The following is a 15,808-nucleotide window of genomic DNA, read 5'->3' on the forward strand; positions in this document are numbered from 1 at the left end:
ACAAAGGGACTTTGAGGGACATTTCATTAAATATAATTACTGATAATTTAGAGGTTACTCATGTATGGTGCAACTGCTTCTGTTTGCTAATGCTGCTTTGCAAATACAGCTTGCTGCAGACCACCCTGGGCATAAAATCAAGTGCATATCAGCATTGCTTAAAGAGCTCTGACACCGTTTGCCATGTTAAAGAATCTTAATTTAGCGACTTTACTGGGATTTATTGGATGCTGTCAAAAAATAAATTTACACTGGATATGCAAGGGATTCAGACTTCAGATAAATATGCATTTTGTGGGATTGATTTTTTTTTTTAAACCACCTTGCCTTTTGCAAACCTTACTCCATAGCCATATCTAGAGTGATCCCTTGCTTTGCTAAGAGCAAGCTGTACTGCACGTTTCTTCCCACCTCCTGACAATGGCAATAGTGCCAATGGTCAAGACGCACCATAGTAAGCGGCAGAGGGAAGGAAGGAAACATGCCATCAGGTCGCAGTTGTGCCCTCGCCTGCCCCGTGCTCACTCCTGAGTGCGCAGGCGCTGCAGCAGGTCGGCTCGGGCCGGGGTCACTGCTGCGGGCAGAAGGCAGCCTCTCAGTACAGAGGGCGCCCGCTGGGCAGGGGAGCCGTGTTTCCCTCAATGCAGTCCCCAATGTGGACTGGGTCAGAGCACGTGAGGTGGGGACTCTGGGAAGAGGGGACCCGGGGCCACAGGCTGCAGAACCCATCTCCCTGTAGCTAGTCCGTCTGCTCTGTGATGGGCTGAGTAGGAATGAAACCTACTGGCCCCTTTGTTCACATCTATTATTAATAAGTTTGCACCAACAGCCGTATTAGCTACTTAGTTTTAAAACAATTAGCTGGGTGAGAAAAGTGAAAGTGTAATTGCTGGTAAGCCAAGGCTACTTTAATTTTTATTTTGTGGGACAGATGTAACTCCTTTGATGTAAGAAACAGGCAGGAAAGGCTAGGAGGGGGGCTGGCGTCACACCTTGCAAGTCCAATTATGACATTTTCATTCACAATCTTTCTAAGACAATTACGTTTCAACCTGAATCTTGACAGTAAAGTATATGTTTACGAAATTGCCAGCTAGATAAACTAAGTGTGTAAGACGATTAAACAGAAAAAAGACATTCATGGACATTTTTTTCCACGTTATTTAAATGCGTCGTTTCTAGTGGACATGTCAAAAGTTTCACTGTTTTTTTAGATCAAAAATAAATGACAAATAGTGCAAGATCTGTTGTGAACAAGCATGGTGGTCATGGCCAACTCCATTATATTTTCCTGAAATGTGCCTCCAAAACATACAGTATTTTATTGTCAAGGGTGTTTGGAAACAACGACCATGACCTCTGAGCAGTGGGTGGGCGTAGAGTCATGGACGTTGTGAAGCTGTGGCGACGCATAAGAGCAATAACTACATGCCAGAACTTCTTCTGTGTAGAGATATCATCTATCAGCAAATTCCAGCCCATGTCAATGCAGTGCCAAGGCAATCCTATTTGTATTTTCTAGTAGACGTGTATTTTATTGACTGTAAGTTCATTCACATGTAACTTTTGACATTTTCACTCTGTGCAAATAAAGAACACAGGACCCTCCCCACAAAAAAAAAAAAAAGATCTTCATCTGAGATAAGGATAATAATAGTATCTACGTCATAGGGTTTATGCAAGAATTCCACAGGCAATATATGTGAAGTATATTAACCTCTTAGTATAGTTCCTGGCATATCAGAAGTGCTTAATGTATGTTGACTACTACTAATAGTATTAGTATTAATGTCTACACTATGCCACAATGGCAAAGAACAACGTGTTAGAAATGAACCAACTGTAGAGATGTGGATGGACCTAGAGACTGTCATACAGAGTGAAGTAAGTCAGAAAGAGAAAAACAAATATCGTATATTAACACATATATGTCGAATCTAGAAAAATGGTACAGATGAACCGGTTTGCAGGACAGAAATAGAGACACAGATGTAGAGAACAAACGTATGGACACCAAGGGGGGGAAGTGGGGCGCTGAGGGGGGGGATGGTGGTGGTGGGATGAACTGGGAGATTGGGATTGAAATATACACACCAATATGTATAAAACTGATAACTAATAAGAACCTGCTGTATAAAAAAATAAAATAAAATAAAATTCAAAAAAAAAAGAAAGAAATGAACCCAGCATATAAATTAACCTGTTTTTCCATCCACATAAAAATCTAGGTTTGATCTTAAGAAACTGTGGCTGAATTTCCTCAGGAAGGCTGCTTCAGTGGCCATCAGTAAGCGGCAACGAGTCTAGGCCTGCTCCGTGCAACACCATGCCCTTTAGTAGGCGCTCAGGCTGCATGGGGACGAGCAAGAAAGCACAGTCCCACCACAGTATAGCACTGAAACAGAGGCGTGTGGCCATGCCTGCATGTTGCTGCAGTTTTGTCACAGTGTGGGAGCTCAGTGGGGGTAATACACCTGAAGCAAAGGCAGCAGTATCCATGGTGGCCATTTCTATGGCAGAACCCCTGAAGAACTAGGCACATCAACAGGCAGGAGGGGACAGAATAAAACTAACGTGGACTGAGTACTTTCTACATGCACGTTACCTCATTTAATCCTCCTACAGACTCTTTGGCACACAAAAGTTATCCACATTGTACTGGTAAAAGCACAGAAAAGCACTGTACTAAAGCACAGAGAAGTTAAGTGACATTCTCAACTTTGCACAAATGGAAATAAAACAGACAGCCCTTGGCCTGTTTCCACCACATCATGACCTCACACTCTCCATCTCCACCATTAGCTTGGCCTAAACCCACATTTCAGCTTTTCGGACACTCCTCCACCCAAGGCGGAGAGACTGTTGTGTAACTTAACCAATATTCTTCCATTAGTATAAGAATAGTTCAGGTTATTAAATTGGTCTTAATCTCAGTGATAGGACAATAATTTCTAACAAGATTTCATAACTTCTCAAAATATTCCAATCACGATATTCTTTTTCATCTCAACAATTTTTGTTCGCTCTGCCCCTGGGGAACCTGCAGGATCCTGGGAGAGTAACTAGCATCTTTGCCATATCACCCCACAGGTTGGGGAGCAGCACCTTCAGAAACATGCAGCGCCGGCACACGACACTGAGGGAAAAGGGCCGCCGTCAGGCCATCCGGGGTCCCGCCTACATGTTCAACGAGAAGGGCACTAGCCTGACGCCCGAAGAGGAGCGCTTTCTGGACTCGGCTGAGTATGGCAACATCCCGGTGGTCAGGAAAATGCTGGAGGAGTCCAAGACCCTCAACTTCAACTGCGTGGACTACATGGGGCAGAACGCGCTGCAGCTGGCCGTGGGCAACGAGCACCTGGAGGTCACGGAGCTGCTGCTCAAGAAGGAGAACCTGGCGCGGGTGGGGGACGCGCTGCTGCTGGCCATCAGCAAGGGCTACGTGCGCATCGTGGAGGCCATCCTCAGCCACCCGGCCTTCGCGCAGGGCCAGCGCCTGACGCTCAGCCCGCTGGAGCAGGAGCTGCGCGACGACGACTTCTACGCCTACGACGAGGACGGCACGCGTTTCTCCCACGACATCACACCCATCATCCTGGCGGCCCACTGCCAGGAGTATGAGATCGTGCACATCCTCCTGCTCAAGGGCGCCCGCATCGAGCGGCCCCACGACTACTTCTGCAAGTGCAGTGAGTGCACCGAGAAGCAGCGGAAGGACTCCTTCAGCCACTCGCGCTCCCGTATGAACGCCTACAAGGGACTGGCAAGTGCTGCCTACTTGTCCCTGTCCAGCGAAGACCCTGTCCTCACCGCGCTGGAGCTAAGCAACGAGCTAGCCAGACTAGCCAACATTGAGACTGAATTCAAGGTAACGCTCCCACTTACCGCCCTGCAGGCAGACTGCCCTGTGGGCTCTTCCGGGTGTGTCCAGGAGCCAAATGGGTTGTCTTCTGGTCTAACACTGGGTCTTGCCTATTCAGGCTCACAGGGAGGAAGGGGACTTCCTCAAGCTGTGGCAGATGTAGGCCTGAAGGAAAAGCAGCCCATTAGGTGAAATATTTGAAACCACATAAATGTGGTATAAAGAGGTGACTTAAATGCAAATCCATACAGTAAAAGACATGCTGCACACAGGCAAGATTATACTGTGGTTCTAGTATAAATGTCTCAGCTCTGCCCCAGGCAGCTCAGGAATGTCTAGGATACTTCTGGTTGTTTCCTAGTCCAGGTCTTGGACTTCTTGATTGTCTCACCTGTACAGTTTTCACATTTGTTTTGTTCATAGCTCTAACCCATCCTAGACTCTGTTGATCCTAGATTCAATAGCAATAGCTTGCTGAATTGAGAAAGGCTTGCAGTTATGTCAAAGGGCTGAAGAGGAGGTACACCAAAATAAAAATAAAACTCTCTCTGTAGAGTTGGGCTTGTCATCCCAGTAGATGGGCCCAAGGCGACACCCCCTGAGAATACTTGGAACTACCAGGTTAGTCCAGGAGATGGAGACCCATCTCCAAAGTCCATTATTCAATAGTGGTCCTGTGCTTTTACTGTCAACTGTCACTCCCCCTGAAAGAGAAAACTGGGACCTAATTCTTTTGACAGTTTAATAATAAATTAAAAGCAAATATTTAGTGGGCACTTACTGTGTACCAAGCACTAACTTCCTTACCTATATGATGTTGTTTAATCCCCTCAACAACCATTGGTATGGGTACCATTATTGTCCCCATTTTATATGAAGGTACAGAGGTGGAGAGGTATCATGTAGCCAATAAGTAGTAAAACCACTGTTTTAATCTAGGCACTCAGACCCCAGGGCCAGCTCTTAGCCATTCTGGGAAGTTGTGAGTCAGAGGCCTTGTTCATACATTGGGCTTCTCAAGAGTTTCACTTGTCTCTATCTGAAAGATACCTTCCACTGCGGAAGGTGTGGCTTAAAGAGTAGAAAACACAACTGGGCTCATAATTTCTCATCCTGCCATTCAGTCAGAGCCTATGATGCCATGAAGCATGCAAAAAGGTTTCACATGTTGGGCTGACACAAGATGTTACCGGCAGGAAAGGAGTTCATTGTCCAAATAAGATGTCAGGGCAAGAGTTGCCCCTGCATGGGACACAATTAGGTGGCGAAGGATTGGTACCAAGTCACAGCAAAGGAGGCCTCATGGACCATGCTGTTCAGGAAGCTCTCAAAGGAGGAAACAGAATTGGGCTAGGCTTTAATGAGCAGAAGGAACTGAATCAGTGGGAAGAGAGACGTAGGCATTCAGAGGAGGCAAGTGAAGGTGAGGTCCAGAATGGCCCACAGCAGGCAGGGGGCTGATGAGATACTCCATGTGACTACAATAAAGACTTCCTGTAGGGGCACCAGAAGGAAAGCTGAAGAGATGAGTGGGCAGACCTCAGAGGGCCCTGCATGTCAAGCTGAGCAGTTTGGATATTACCCTCTTAGAAATGGAGAGCCCCTGAAAGTTTGTGATTAGGAGACTAAAATGAAAGCTAGGGTTTTGGAAATTTACTTGACTGGTAGGTAACATGAATTAGTGGATTTGGAGTGTGAGACACTGAGACTGAAGAGGGGGACAATTTAGTTGTGCATGCATGAGGCCATTGAAGCCTCTCTGTAGGAATGGGATCACCCACAGCCAGGCACTGAAGAACCAGGCTTACAGGAAGCTGCAGGGCACTGCAAATTATGAATAGATGAAAAATCCTGTAATTAAACTAATTTTACCCCATCTGTCCCCTTATCTTGGATCCATCTACTGAACTGGAGCCACTTCCATAAACCCTGTAACATTCATAGCCTCATCTAGAAAAATTGGTGGATGTAGATGTAGAGATTAACCAAAGAAGCTCCCAAGGAATGTGGCTATTGCCTCTCATTTCCTTGTTTCTGTACAATAAACTCCACCTACCAGCAATAAGTCCAGTGATGTCCCAAGGAAGCTTAGTGGAATTTTGCTTGTTCCCTAGGCTTCAGAATGAATATGCACAAGCATATAAAAGAAATGGCTAAGCCAATTAACTTAGATATTTCTGCCCAAGAAAAAAACAATTCAAGCAAAAAAATGTTTTTTGGATCAGATTATCTGGATAATTGCCCAATTCTCTATTTATCTGGAATCTGGGAGCATGCCAGCCTTACTAAATAAAATGATGCTAGACTAACATTTGGAAGTACATCTGAGCCATTTGTTTTCTTTACTAAAACCCAAAGTCTGGCATATTTTAGTATATATAATAATCTAAAACTGGAAGTTTGTTGAAAGCATCTACTATGATATTTTGATTTAAAAAGTAAATTATGAAAATTATGTACAATTGAGAACATGACTAACATAATGACAAATCTTTTCTACAATGCAATGAATAAGAGTTAGCATAAATACATTTGCTGGCTATTAACATCCCCCTAGTTACCTTTGTTTGAAATAAGGTCTTTCAGATTGTCGACAAATGGTGCATTATAAATTAACATAAGCCTTCCTTTAGAACTTTATTATTTATTCAACTGTCCTTGCATGTGCATTCCTGACATTATAAATCTTCTCAGAGAAGAGAGCAGCTTATTAGCAAGAGGGAAGTCAAATTGCAATAAAAGAATAAAGAGCAAGTGATGTGTCCTAAAATGTACTCTTCAGGAGTCTGTTCTGCTTTAGAGGGACTACACACTGATGAGTGCAGCCAGGTGTCGTGGAGATGACCCAATGCCATCAACTGTGTAAAAAAGCTATCAGGTTCTCACTGCAGATGTCATAAGTCGTCCTCCAGATCCTCTAGAACACTCATTCTGGGAGTGACTCTTCCTGACTAGAAAATATCATGCAGGAAAACCTGGATTCAGTTGCCCAAGCTATTGTTTTTAGAGTCTTTTTAATTTATCACCAGAAGAAAGTTTAGTCATTAGCAATAAGTAGAGCCAATGTCAAGGTCTTCAGTAAATTCTGGCTGGAGTCAGATGCCTGCTAGCAAGCCACTATTTGTAGTGTGGAAATTATGCACATATTTTCTTACGTCTCTCTAATCTTCTTGGGTCTAGAAAGACATTAAAACTTGATGCAGCAGTGAGGTCTCCCTAATGCCATGAATGGTGCCCAGTGATCTAGCAAGCACTCCATAAATACTTGAATAAAGGAAATCCTGAAAGGATAATCATATCACTGATGAAGCAAGTGATTACTTTTATCTATGATTTAAACTCTTCCAACAACTATGGATTTAACAGAGGTATTTGATGGACCTGGTGAAATGAGGAAGCTCTAAAGATTACAAGGTGGTTGAAAACGAACACACGTTAAATAACTGAAGACCAATCATATGCTTCACCGTCTGGTGTCAATGACCACTCAACTCCTGGAGGGCAGAGAGTGTTTTCCTGGTCTTGCCCACACAGAACAGAACATGTGGCATCTTGGAGCACTGCCCACAAATGGCATTTTGGTTAACTGATTTATCTACACAGTAGGAGACAAAGAAAGGGAAAATCTATCGGATAGACTTTTCAGAGGTGTTTCATTCTGATGGAACGGGCTTTCTGTGTAGAGGTGCCTGGAGTAGCCTGGAAAAATAAGGAATCTGCCTATCTCAGTTGAGTTACAGCTCTGCCACCATGAACACAATGTAAAGACCTGAACACAGGTCTTTACATTTCTCTTGAATTAGCCTGCATGGTTTTCTTCACTGATCATCCTTCTGATAAAATTGCTCAAGGTCCCCTTTATTTTGCTGGAATCTTCTCAAATTCCTGGGCATCCTGTCTAGGTGTGTTGTTTATCTGTGGAGCTGTTGTTTCAAAAGGATTTCTTTCTTCCAACTTAGAGTTATGCCAACAGCAATGTCTAGTGGGGGTGGGGAGGGGATGGGGAAGGAAAGTATGACAAAGGAATACTGTAGAGGGAGGTTTAGGGGTTTGGAAGGAAAGAGAAAGCAGGATCAGGATTGGAGGTGTTCCTCTTGCTTTCTCACCTTTTGCTTAAATTGAAAAAGTACCCAGTGTTCCCAAGTCAAGAAACTGTGGGAGCCCAACAAACACTTTACCTTAGTTATTTAAGATTTGGTCATTCTGAATAATAAGCTGCAACTAAGAAGGCTTTTCCTGTTGACAAAACATCAGCATGGCGGCTGCAGACTGTGCTTCAGATACAAGCAATTTATTCTTAGAGACCACAGAGGGGAAGAGTAGGGGGAAAGAAAGCTAAAGCTATAACTTCATCTTGCTTGAAGTGCTGATGATTTTTCTGTTTGTCGATGGGTTGTTAACTACATGCATTACGAAAAATAGATAATGAATTATGTATCAATGTTTCTGTTGCCATTTTAAGACCCATAAAAAACTCTCTGGGCCTAAAATACCACAAATTAAAAATGCAAATAATGATAAATCGGACCAATTTGCCACCTGCTACGATCTCTAGTGAGATCCCATTGTGAAGGTAAAGATGTTGAGATGACAGTTTGCAATTTGCTTGCAAACTTATCAAAATGGAAAAGGGAAGAGGAGGGGAGAAGGGGAAGGAGTGACTTCGTATTGTGGAACACATCTGAACCCTGGAGTCTGGAGCCATGAAGCTTGAGTAAAGCCTACTCTGGGCCTGGGGCAGTACCGAAAGCTGAACAAGCCCATTACCCCCAGCCTCCGGAGGAATCTGTGTTTGCACTTGTTTCTCATATGCTTTGAATATTTTTAGTATTTTTAAATTTTATACACCAACATCCTGGGAAAATACATTTCCTTGAAGTCTGAAAGCTTGGCTGGTAATGTAAACAAATGCCTGCTTAATATGCAGGAAATGACTTGAAAATTGTTTCCTTTTCCTTTGGGAAAATATTTTTAAGCTGTGAAGGCTACAGGTCCTAAAAGCAAGTTGTTGTTGCTGTCGTTTAAGAGAATCAGGCAGAAACCTCCTCAAAGCACTCATTTATATATCATCCAAAAGACCCTCAGGGATCTGTGTCACCCAATCCCTCTGCTTGAGCATCTGAGGATGCAGAATGTAAGCACAGAAGAGACAGATCACAGATGTCAGGTGATGAGCTATAATGGGACAGCCCCCCCAACTAAGCACGCACAGGTAAAATGTGGCCAGAGCATGTGCGCTGGTCTCCATACCTGAGGGAAAGATCCAGGGACTGGCTTATGCCAGGAGAAGAGGCAGAGGTGATTCTGCCCACGTTAGCTTTGTCTTTTTCTATTTTTCTGCCTAAGTGTCTGGAGGAGCACTTTCACCAGAGCATTCATTAATGAGTCATCACAGGAAAATGAGCTAATTAATGTGTCCTTTAATGACAGTTTTTCATTGGGTCACAACTAATGCCTTAAATTAAATGATTTTTCCTCTTCTACTCTTTATGCCAAGAGTATTAGCCTCTAAAATACAGGGAGACAGTGTAAGTTGGGTGACAGGTATCCAGATGGGAGAAAGGAGGCCACTATGCTAGATGAGGACAAGGACAGGGGACAGGCTTTGGGTGAGCACCGAGTGCAGCCATGCTTCATTTTCTCAAGGCTATGGAGTCGAAAGCACAGAGCTTGGCTCCGGAATCAGAATGACCTGGGTTCCAGTTCAGAGTCTTCTCCCAGCAACCATACAATCTTGGGCATCTATTGGAAGTTTGTTTTCTTATTTGAAAAATGGAGATGGGGGAGGGAACAGGTGTTAGGAAAGAATTGCAACCTGTCGGAAATGGAATGTTTGTTTTCCCCACCCAAACACTTGCCCTTACCCTAGTCTCTGTAACTGACATCTCCATTCACCCCATTGTTATGAGCTTTCAATGCCTCATCCCATTCAACCTCCAGAATGTCCTGGCACATATTAGGAACTCAGTAAATATTAGTTCAGTAAATAAATGAGTCAGTGAGTGAATTAATGAATAATGACCTCCGAGGGTGTTGGTGAGGATTAAATGAGATGAAGAATATAAAACTCTTTGAAGAGGACCTGACCCATAGTAAGTACATAATTTTCCCCAGAGATCGCAGTGGGGATCCCTTTTTGTTCCCCAAAGCCCACTGGATTTTCAGCACCACAACTTTTCTTCCCAATAAACACAACTTAAATTTCAACACCTCCTCTGTTCAGAGGGTCTTCCCGATTTCTGCTAAGCTTCCCTCCCCAATCCCAAAGATATTTCCAGAATAAGAAAAAGTACAGGCTGTATGTGTGAGCTTCATGATTGACAATAGGTCAAGGGAATATTTTCCAATTGGAAAAATGCAGACCACTGAAACTGAAGAAGCCTGGCGTGCTGCTAAAATACTGCTGTGAAAAGAAGCAACATGGGCAGGAAAGACAGAGGCTGCAAAGAGGGGGAGGGAGAAAATGGGCAAGCAGAGCTCCTGCCAAGTACAGACGGAGATTATTTTTTGAAAAATATCTCTGTGTTAAAGATTCATCACTATACACAAAAAAACTGGGAAAAAATCATTTCCTATACAAGTGCAACTATCAGTCTGAAATATCAGAGATATGGAGAAAATGGAGGCAGTTCTTAGAGCATATCAGTCAACGAGTAGTAGCGCAAATTACATCAAAAGGAAATGATGAAAATGTAGAGTTTTTCTCTGAAAAAAAGTTACAATTCTATATATAAATTAATCATAATATACCAACAACAGCGAGGCATGTGTTTTACTAGCAGCAAATTCACATGTAGATTAAATGTGGAAAATATATGTCAGGAGGGTGGATGGAAATATGGTCTGTAGACCCGTAGAATATCAGAACTGGATGGACCCTAGTTACAGAGCTATCTGAAAATTCAGCATTCATGCAAAAATCACTTAATTAAGACTCTAGTATGAGCCAGGCTCTGGGTTGGGTGCTGGGATGAAATGATGAAAAGATAAAGTTCCTGCCCTCAGGACCTTACAGTCTAGTGGAGGAGATAGGCGTTCTTCATATAATCACACAAACAGCTTTACAAATCATGCTGAGTGCTAAGCAGTAAAAGAGCAATTTTAAAAGCATTGACTTACTGGGACAGCTGACTCTGTGTGAGTGTGTGCATGTGTTTAAAGATTTCTCAGAGATGACAATATTTAAATGAAAATGGAGGGTATGAGAGAGAGAGACAGCAGGGAATGGGAAAGATGGTTCCAAGACAGCAGGGAATGGGAAAGGTGGTTCCAGGCACAGCAACTGCACATGAAAAAGCCTAGTGAAGAGAGGGAAAAGAGAGGCCTGTGTAGAGAATTGTGACTAGCTCCCTATCATAGGGAGTAAACTGAAGAGGTGACAGGTGATAGAGGTGCTAAAGAACCACTCAGCCATGGCCTTACCACTTGGCAGCCTCGGTAAGAAGTTGGAATTCACCGTAGGGTGAATGGGGAGCTATCTGAAGGTTTCAGCAGGTGAGTGAGGGACGCAGCTTGGAAAGATCCACTCTGCCTAGTGTACAAAGTGGCTTGGAGGGGACAAGACTGGCAGGAGTTGGACAACTGCTGTAGGAAGGGGCAGTCCTCCCAGGAAGGGGGGGGAGTGGCAGAAGGACCAGCGCATCTCAACCAGCAGGTGACTCACTGCAGGTGGAGTGACAGCACAACCAGAGAAGGTGACGGCTCCTGGCTGTTTCCAGGACAGCTGTCTTATCTAGGAGTTCCCAGGAACTTCTTCTGTCCCTAGGGCCTCTCAGTGCTCTCCAGAGAGACACAGGGAGGGGAGGGAGAAGAGAGCCAGCTCTTTATTTCTTCTCCAAGGTGGAAGCCCAGTGGAGAAGCAGGAGGGCAGGACAGTGATGAGAATTCGGATTTTCTACCTTGAACTTTGGAGGTACAGAAGGGCGTGCCCCAGGCTTGGCCAAACTATTCACGGCATAGCACTGCCGGCACAAAGTATCGGAAAGTGGGTTCAGAAGTGATAACCCCAGTATAAAAAGCTTTCCACTAGATTTCAATCTTTCCACTGCGTTTTTCCAGATTCTCAAGACATCTTTCTCCCTGTGTTTGCTGCATGGCCCAAGTAAAGTTTACATTAAAGTAAAGGAAAATATCTAATCTCATCTCTGATTGGTGTTCAACTGGAGCTCATTTTAGCATAAATAAAGGCACAAAGGAGACTGCTCCCTCGTCTTCCTCCAAGACTCTGGATGTTGAGAATACCAGACCAGGAGGATACTGGAGGCAGATGAGGCTCTTCTGGGTACCCAGAATCCTCCCTGGTGAAATCCCAGTTGAGTCTAGGTGGATATATTAATTTCCTAGGGCTGCTGAAACAAAGTACCACAAATGTGGTGACTTAAAACAACAGAAATTTATTTTCTCACAGTGCTGGAGGCCAGAAGTCCAAAATCAAGGTCTTACCAGGGCCGTGCTGGCTCTGAAGGCCCCAGGGTAGGATACGTGCTTCCTTGGCAATCCTTTGCTTATAGATACGTCACTCCAATCTCTGCCTTTGTTGTCACATAGTGATCTCCCTGTGTGTTTGTTTCTTGCTGTCTTCTTATAAGGACATTCTTATAAGGACCAGTCATTTTGGATTAAGGGCTCACTCTATCCCAGTAGGACTTTGTTTTAACTAATTATACCTGAAAAACCGATTTCCAAATAAGGTACCATTCTGGAGCTCTAGGAAGGATGTGAATTCGGTGGGGACACTACTCAACCCTATACAATAGGTAGCAGCAGGTTGAGAAACTGAGGAAGGCTGACACCAGGAATCTAGGCAGACCCACAGAGCAGGGCAGGATAAGAGCGCAAAGGTCAGTTATTCTGGGAACCAAAGACAGTCCTAAAACTAGGAGGTCATTCTGGAAGAAAGGACAGAGACTATTGATGCTTTCTACTGACCAAGACACAAGCTGAGACAGAGACAGGTTAATTCTGTAAAAGCCTGTGTGTGTGTGTGTGTGTGTGTGTATGTGTGTGCATGTGTGTACGTGTGTGTGTGTACGTGTCTCCATGTGTGTGCACGTGTGTGTGCATCTGTGTATGTGTGTGTACGCGTGTGTGCATGTGTGTTTAGGTGTGTGTAGGTTGTATATGTGTGTGTACATGTTTACGTGTGTGTACCTGCATGTATGTGTGTGTGCGTGTGTGTGTGTGCCTGTGCGCGTGTGTGCGTGTGTGCATGTCCGTGTGTGTGTACGTGTGTATGCATGTCCATGTGTGTGTGTATGTGTGTGTGCATGTCCGTGTGTGTGCGTGCGTGTGTGTGTGTGCGTGTGTGTGTCTAGGAGAGGCAGGGTGGCTAAGAAGTGGGAGGTAGCTGACAGGAGCAATGGGGGAGACAGTAATGGGCCACGACCCCTATCAAGTAGGAGAAAAACATTTCCAAGTGTTGGGTTTGGGGACAATGAAAATAAAACATACGGATTAGAAAACTTTTAGAGAATATAGAAAAGTAGAGGGAACAAAAAGGTCAGCGTTAATTCTGCCACCTAAGAGTAATTTATATTTTGGTATGTTTGCCCCTAGTGCTCCCTCTACCCCCAGGTACAAAAATTGAATTAATACTATAACCACTTGATGCATCATTACTATCATATTTTTGTTTCCCTTCATACTTTATCCCCTATTCTCCCTCACCCCCAAAAACAGCACCCACTTCAATGTATTTAATGTATTTACACCGAATATTGTGGCATTCTCCCATGTGATATCAACACATTACAAATAACAGTTCCTAGAAAATTTTAGTGTCATGTGTCCTGAGGAAAACTTTTCCACTACCATCTTAGGTTGCAATGGTTGGGGGCCTATGAATTAACTAACAAAAGACAGATTAACAGGAGAAAAGACAGAGTTTATTCACATGCACACCGAAGTGCATAAAAGAAGCGGCTCCCTAAACAGCTAAAGACAGGGGTTTATATACCAACCTAGCAGGGTAAGGAAGAGGAGAAAAGAGTTTAAGGAAAAATAGGATGTTTAGGAAACATGGGCTTTTAGGGAAACAAAGGGAAGGCTTGAGAGTTCGTGAAGTTTGTTCTCATCCTGGTGGTCAGTCTCCTTTCTGGCTGTGAACCACGCCCCCAGCCCCACCACAGAGGGGATTTATGGCAACTGTATTTTTGGGAGGCTCTCCTCAAGTTAGCAAAAGAAGTTTAGCTACTGTTTGTTCAGATGTTTTTAACTTAAAATAATCTTCATGTCATTTTGATGATTTTGAGAGTCCCTACACATACTCATGAAAACTAAACCTCTGAGCCCCATCACAGAACTCCTGTGGACCAGTATGAGGTGAGGCTGGGCCCCAGGGACTAAGGAAGGGCCATGTGAAGCAGGGTGTCTGAGTCGTGCCCAGGGAGAGACAGATTTGCCTGTGTAGGGGAGGAATTTTCCCTCCACCCTTCTGAGTGCATAGCTGAGACCCCTGTGATAAAGATTAACAGAAGAAAAACAAACACAAGTACAGAAGCACGTATACCTTGTGTATACATGAGAAATACCCAGGGAAAAATGAGCAACTCTCTGAAGCGGCTTAGAATTCAGGATTAAATACCATCTAATAGGGAAAGGTACGGAGGATGGGGGCAGGGCTGCAGGCCTTTTAGGGGAGAGTAAATGAATTTTAGGAAACACGAATGGGCGCGTAGAAGAATAGATGGGAGGTATGATAGTTTGTGACAAAGTCTGTCTGAGTATAGTACCTCCTCTCCTGTGACAAGAGCCCATCTTCCCAGGTTCAAGAAGCTCCCAGGGAAGGGATTTATGGCCATCAAGTTCCTTTTGGAGGATCTGTCTTGAGGCAGAAAAGGGGCATTCAGAGAAAGCCTCTATCTGCATTTGCTGTTTTTTTTAAGTGTACCGTGCAAACAGATGAGAGAACTCGGAGATGAGTAACTCAAAGGGGTGGTTAGAACTTGGGCTTATATAACGTTGTAACAAAAGGATAAATGTTTAGACACATGACAAGACAACAGAAAAAAACTCTGAGCTTCTAGGGGCATCAAATTGTGGGAAGGTAAATATATGGGGAAACTAATGGTAGATGAGACCTAGTTTTAACGAGGTTGTTGTGTAGATACCTCTGGTGCTGTCTCTGGGCTGGTGAGGGTCTAGAGTTGTCTCTGGTGATTAACATCTGTTTTCCTTGGTAGAGAGCAGAGGAGGGACACCCTTTACAAATTTATGTTCTGCTTTTAGCCAAATAGGGGAGGGCAGAGAGCTTTCCTTGTATCTGCTTCTTCTTAATTGCCTTTAGCGCAAAAGAATCCTTATGACAAAGTGGCACATTTTAGGGTGGCAGATTCTGCTACCCTTCAAGCCCAGGAATTGTAAGAAGCTGGAAAATACCATAGCAGCTCTTGGATTCCAGGTAGAGTTCCATTTAGTACCAATTAGGAAAACAGAGAGAACTGCATTTGATTACAAAGGGAAAAAAGTTTCCATCATTCAGAAATCTCGCTAGGCATTGATGAACTAGTGTCTCTCTCTCTCTTTCTTTCTCATTTATAAACTATGTGATCAGTACCTACCGTAAGTGTTATACACTCAAACACAGTGTGGGGATAATAAACACTCTTTTAATATCCTGGCACAGGCTTCCTTTCAAAACGTGTATTACCCTAGCACTAGGAGGCCATGGACTTTTCCATCAGCTCTCAATAAGACAGACCAGGTGGTATGGTACCGTCTGCACTCTTGCCAACCCCAGGAGCCTGGAGGAGTTGGAGTACAGGCTCTGGTCACTACAGGTGCAGAATGGTATAAGGCCCAGGAAAAATAAGGAAACTAATCTTGTGTACCTAGTCCTAAAATTACAGTGATGTAAGAATGACTGAGGCTAAAATTTTCTAAATACTATCAATTCTCAAACAGAAAAGTGCTCCCCAAATGCTTGGTAGCATGATTATCTTTCATATT

At 43.8% G+C, this 15,808-nt stretch overlaps 1 protein-coding gene across 1 annotated transcript in view; it reads left to right on the forward strand.

Moving 5' to 3' along the window:
• Positions 1–3,098: 3,098 nt before the first annotated feature.
• Positions 3,099–15,808, forward strand: part of LOC309657348 (short transient receptor potential channel 7-like) — a 46,440-nt gene continuing 33,730 nt past the window's right edge. Inside the window, exon 1 of the mRNA XM_082454663.1 lies at positions 3,099–3,868. Within this exon, the coding sequence (XP_082310789.1) occupies positions 3,116–3,868 (753 nt within the window). The 5' untranslated portion in view covers positions 3,099–3,115. The remainder of the gene's footprint in view (positions 3,869–15,808) is intronic.

Source organism: Balaenoptera physalus (genome assembly GCF_965194825.1).
Source record: "Balaenoptera physalus genome assembly, chromosome: 3".
Lineage (NCBI taxonomy): Eukaryota > Metazoa > Chordata > Mammalia > Artiodactyla > Balaenopteridae > Balaenoptera > Balaenoptera physalus.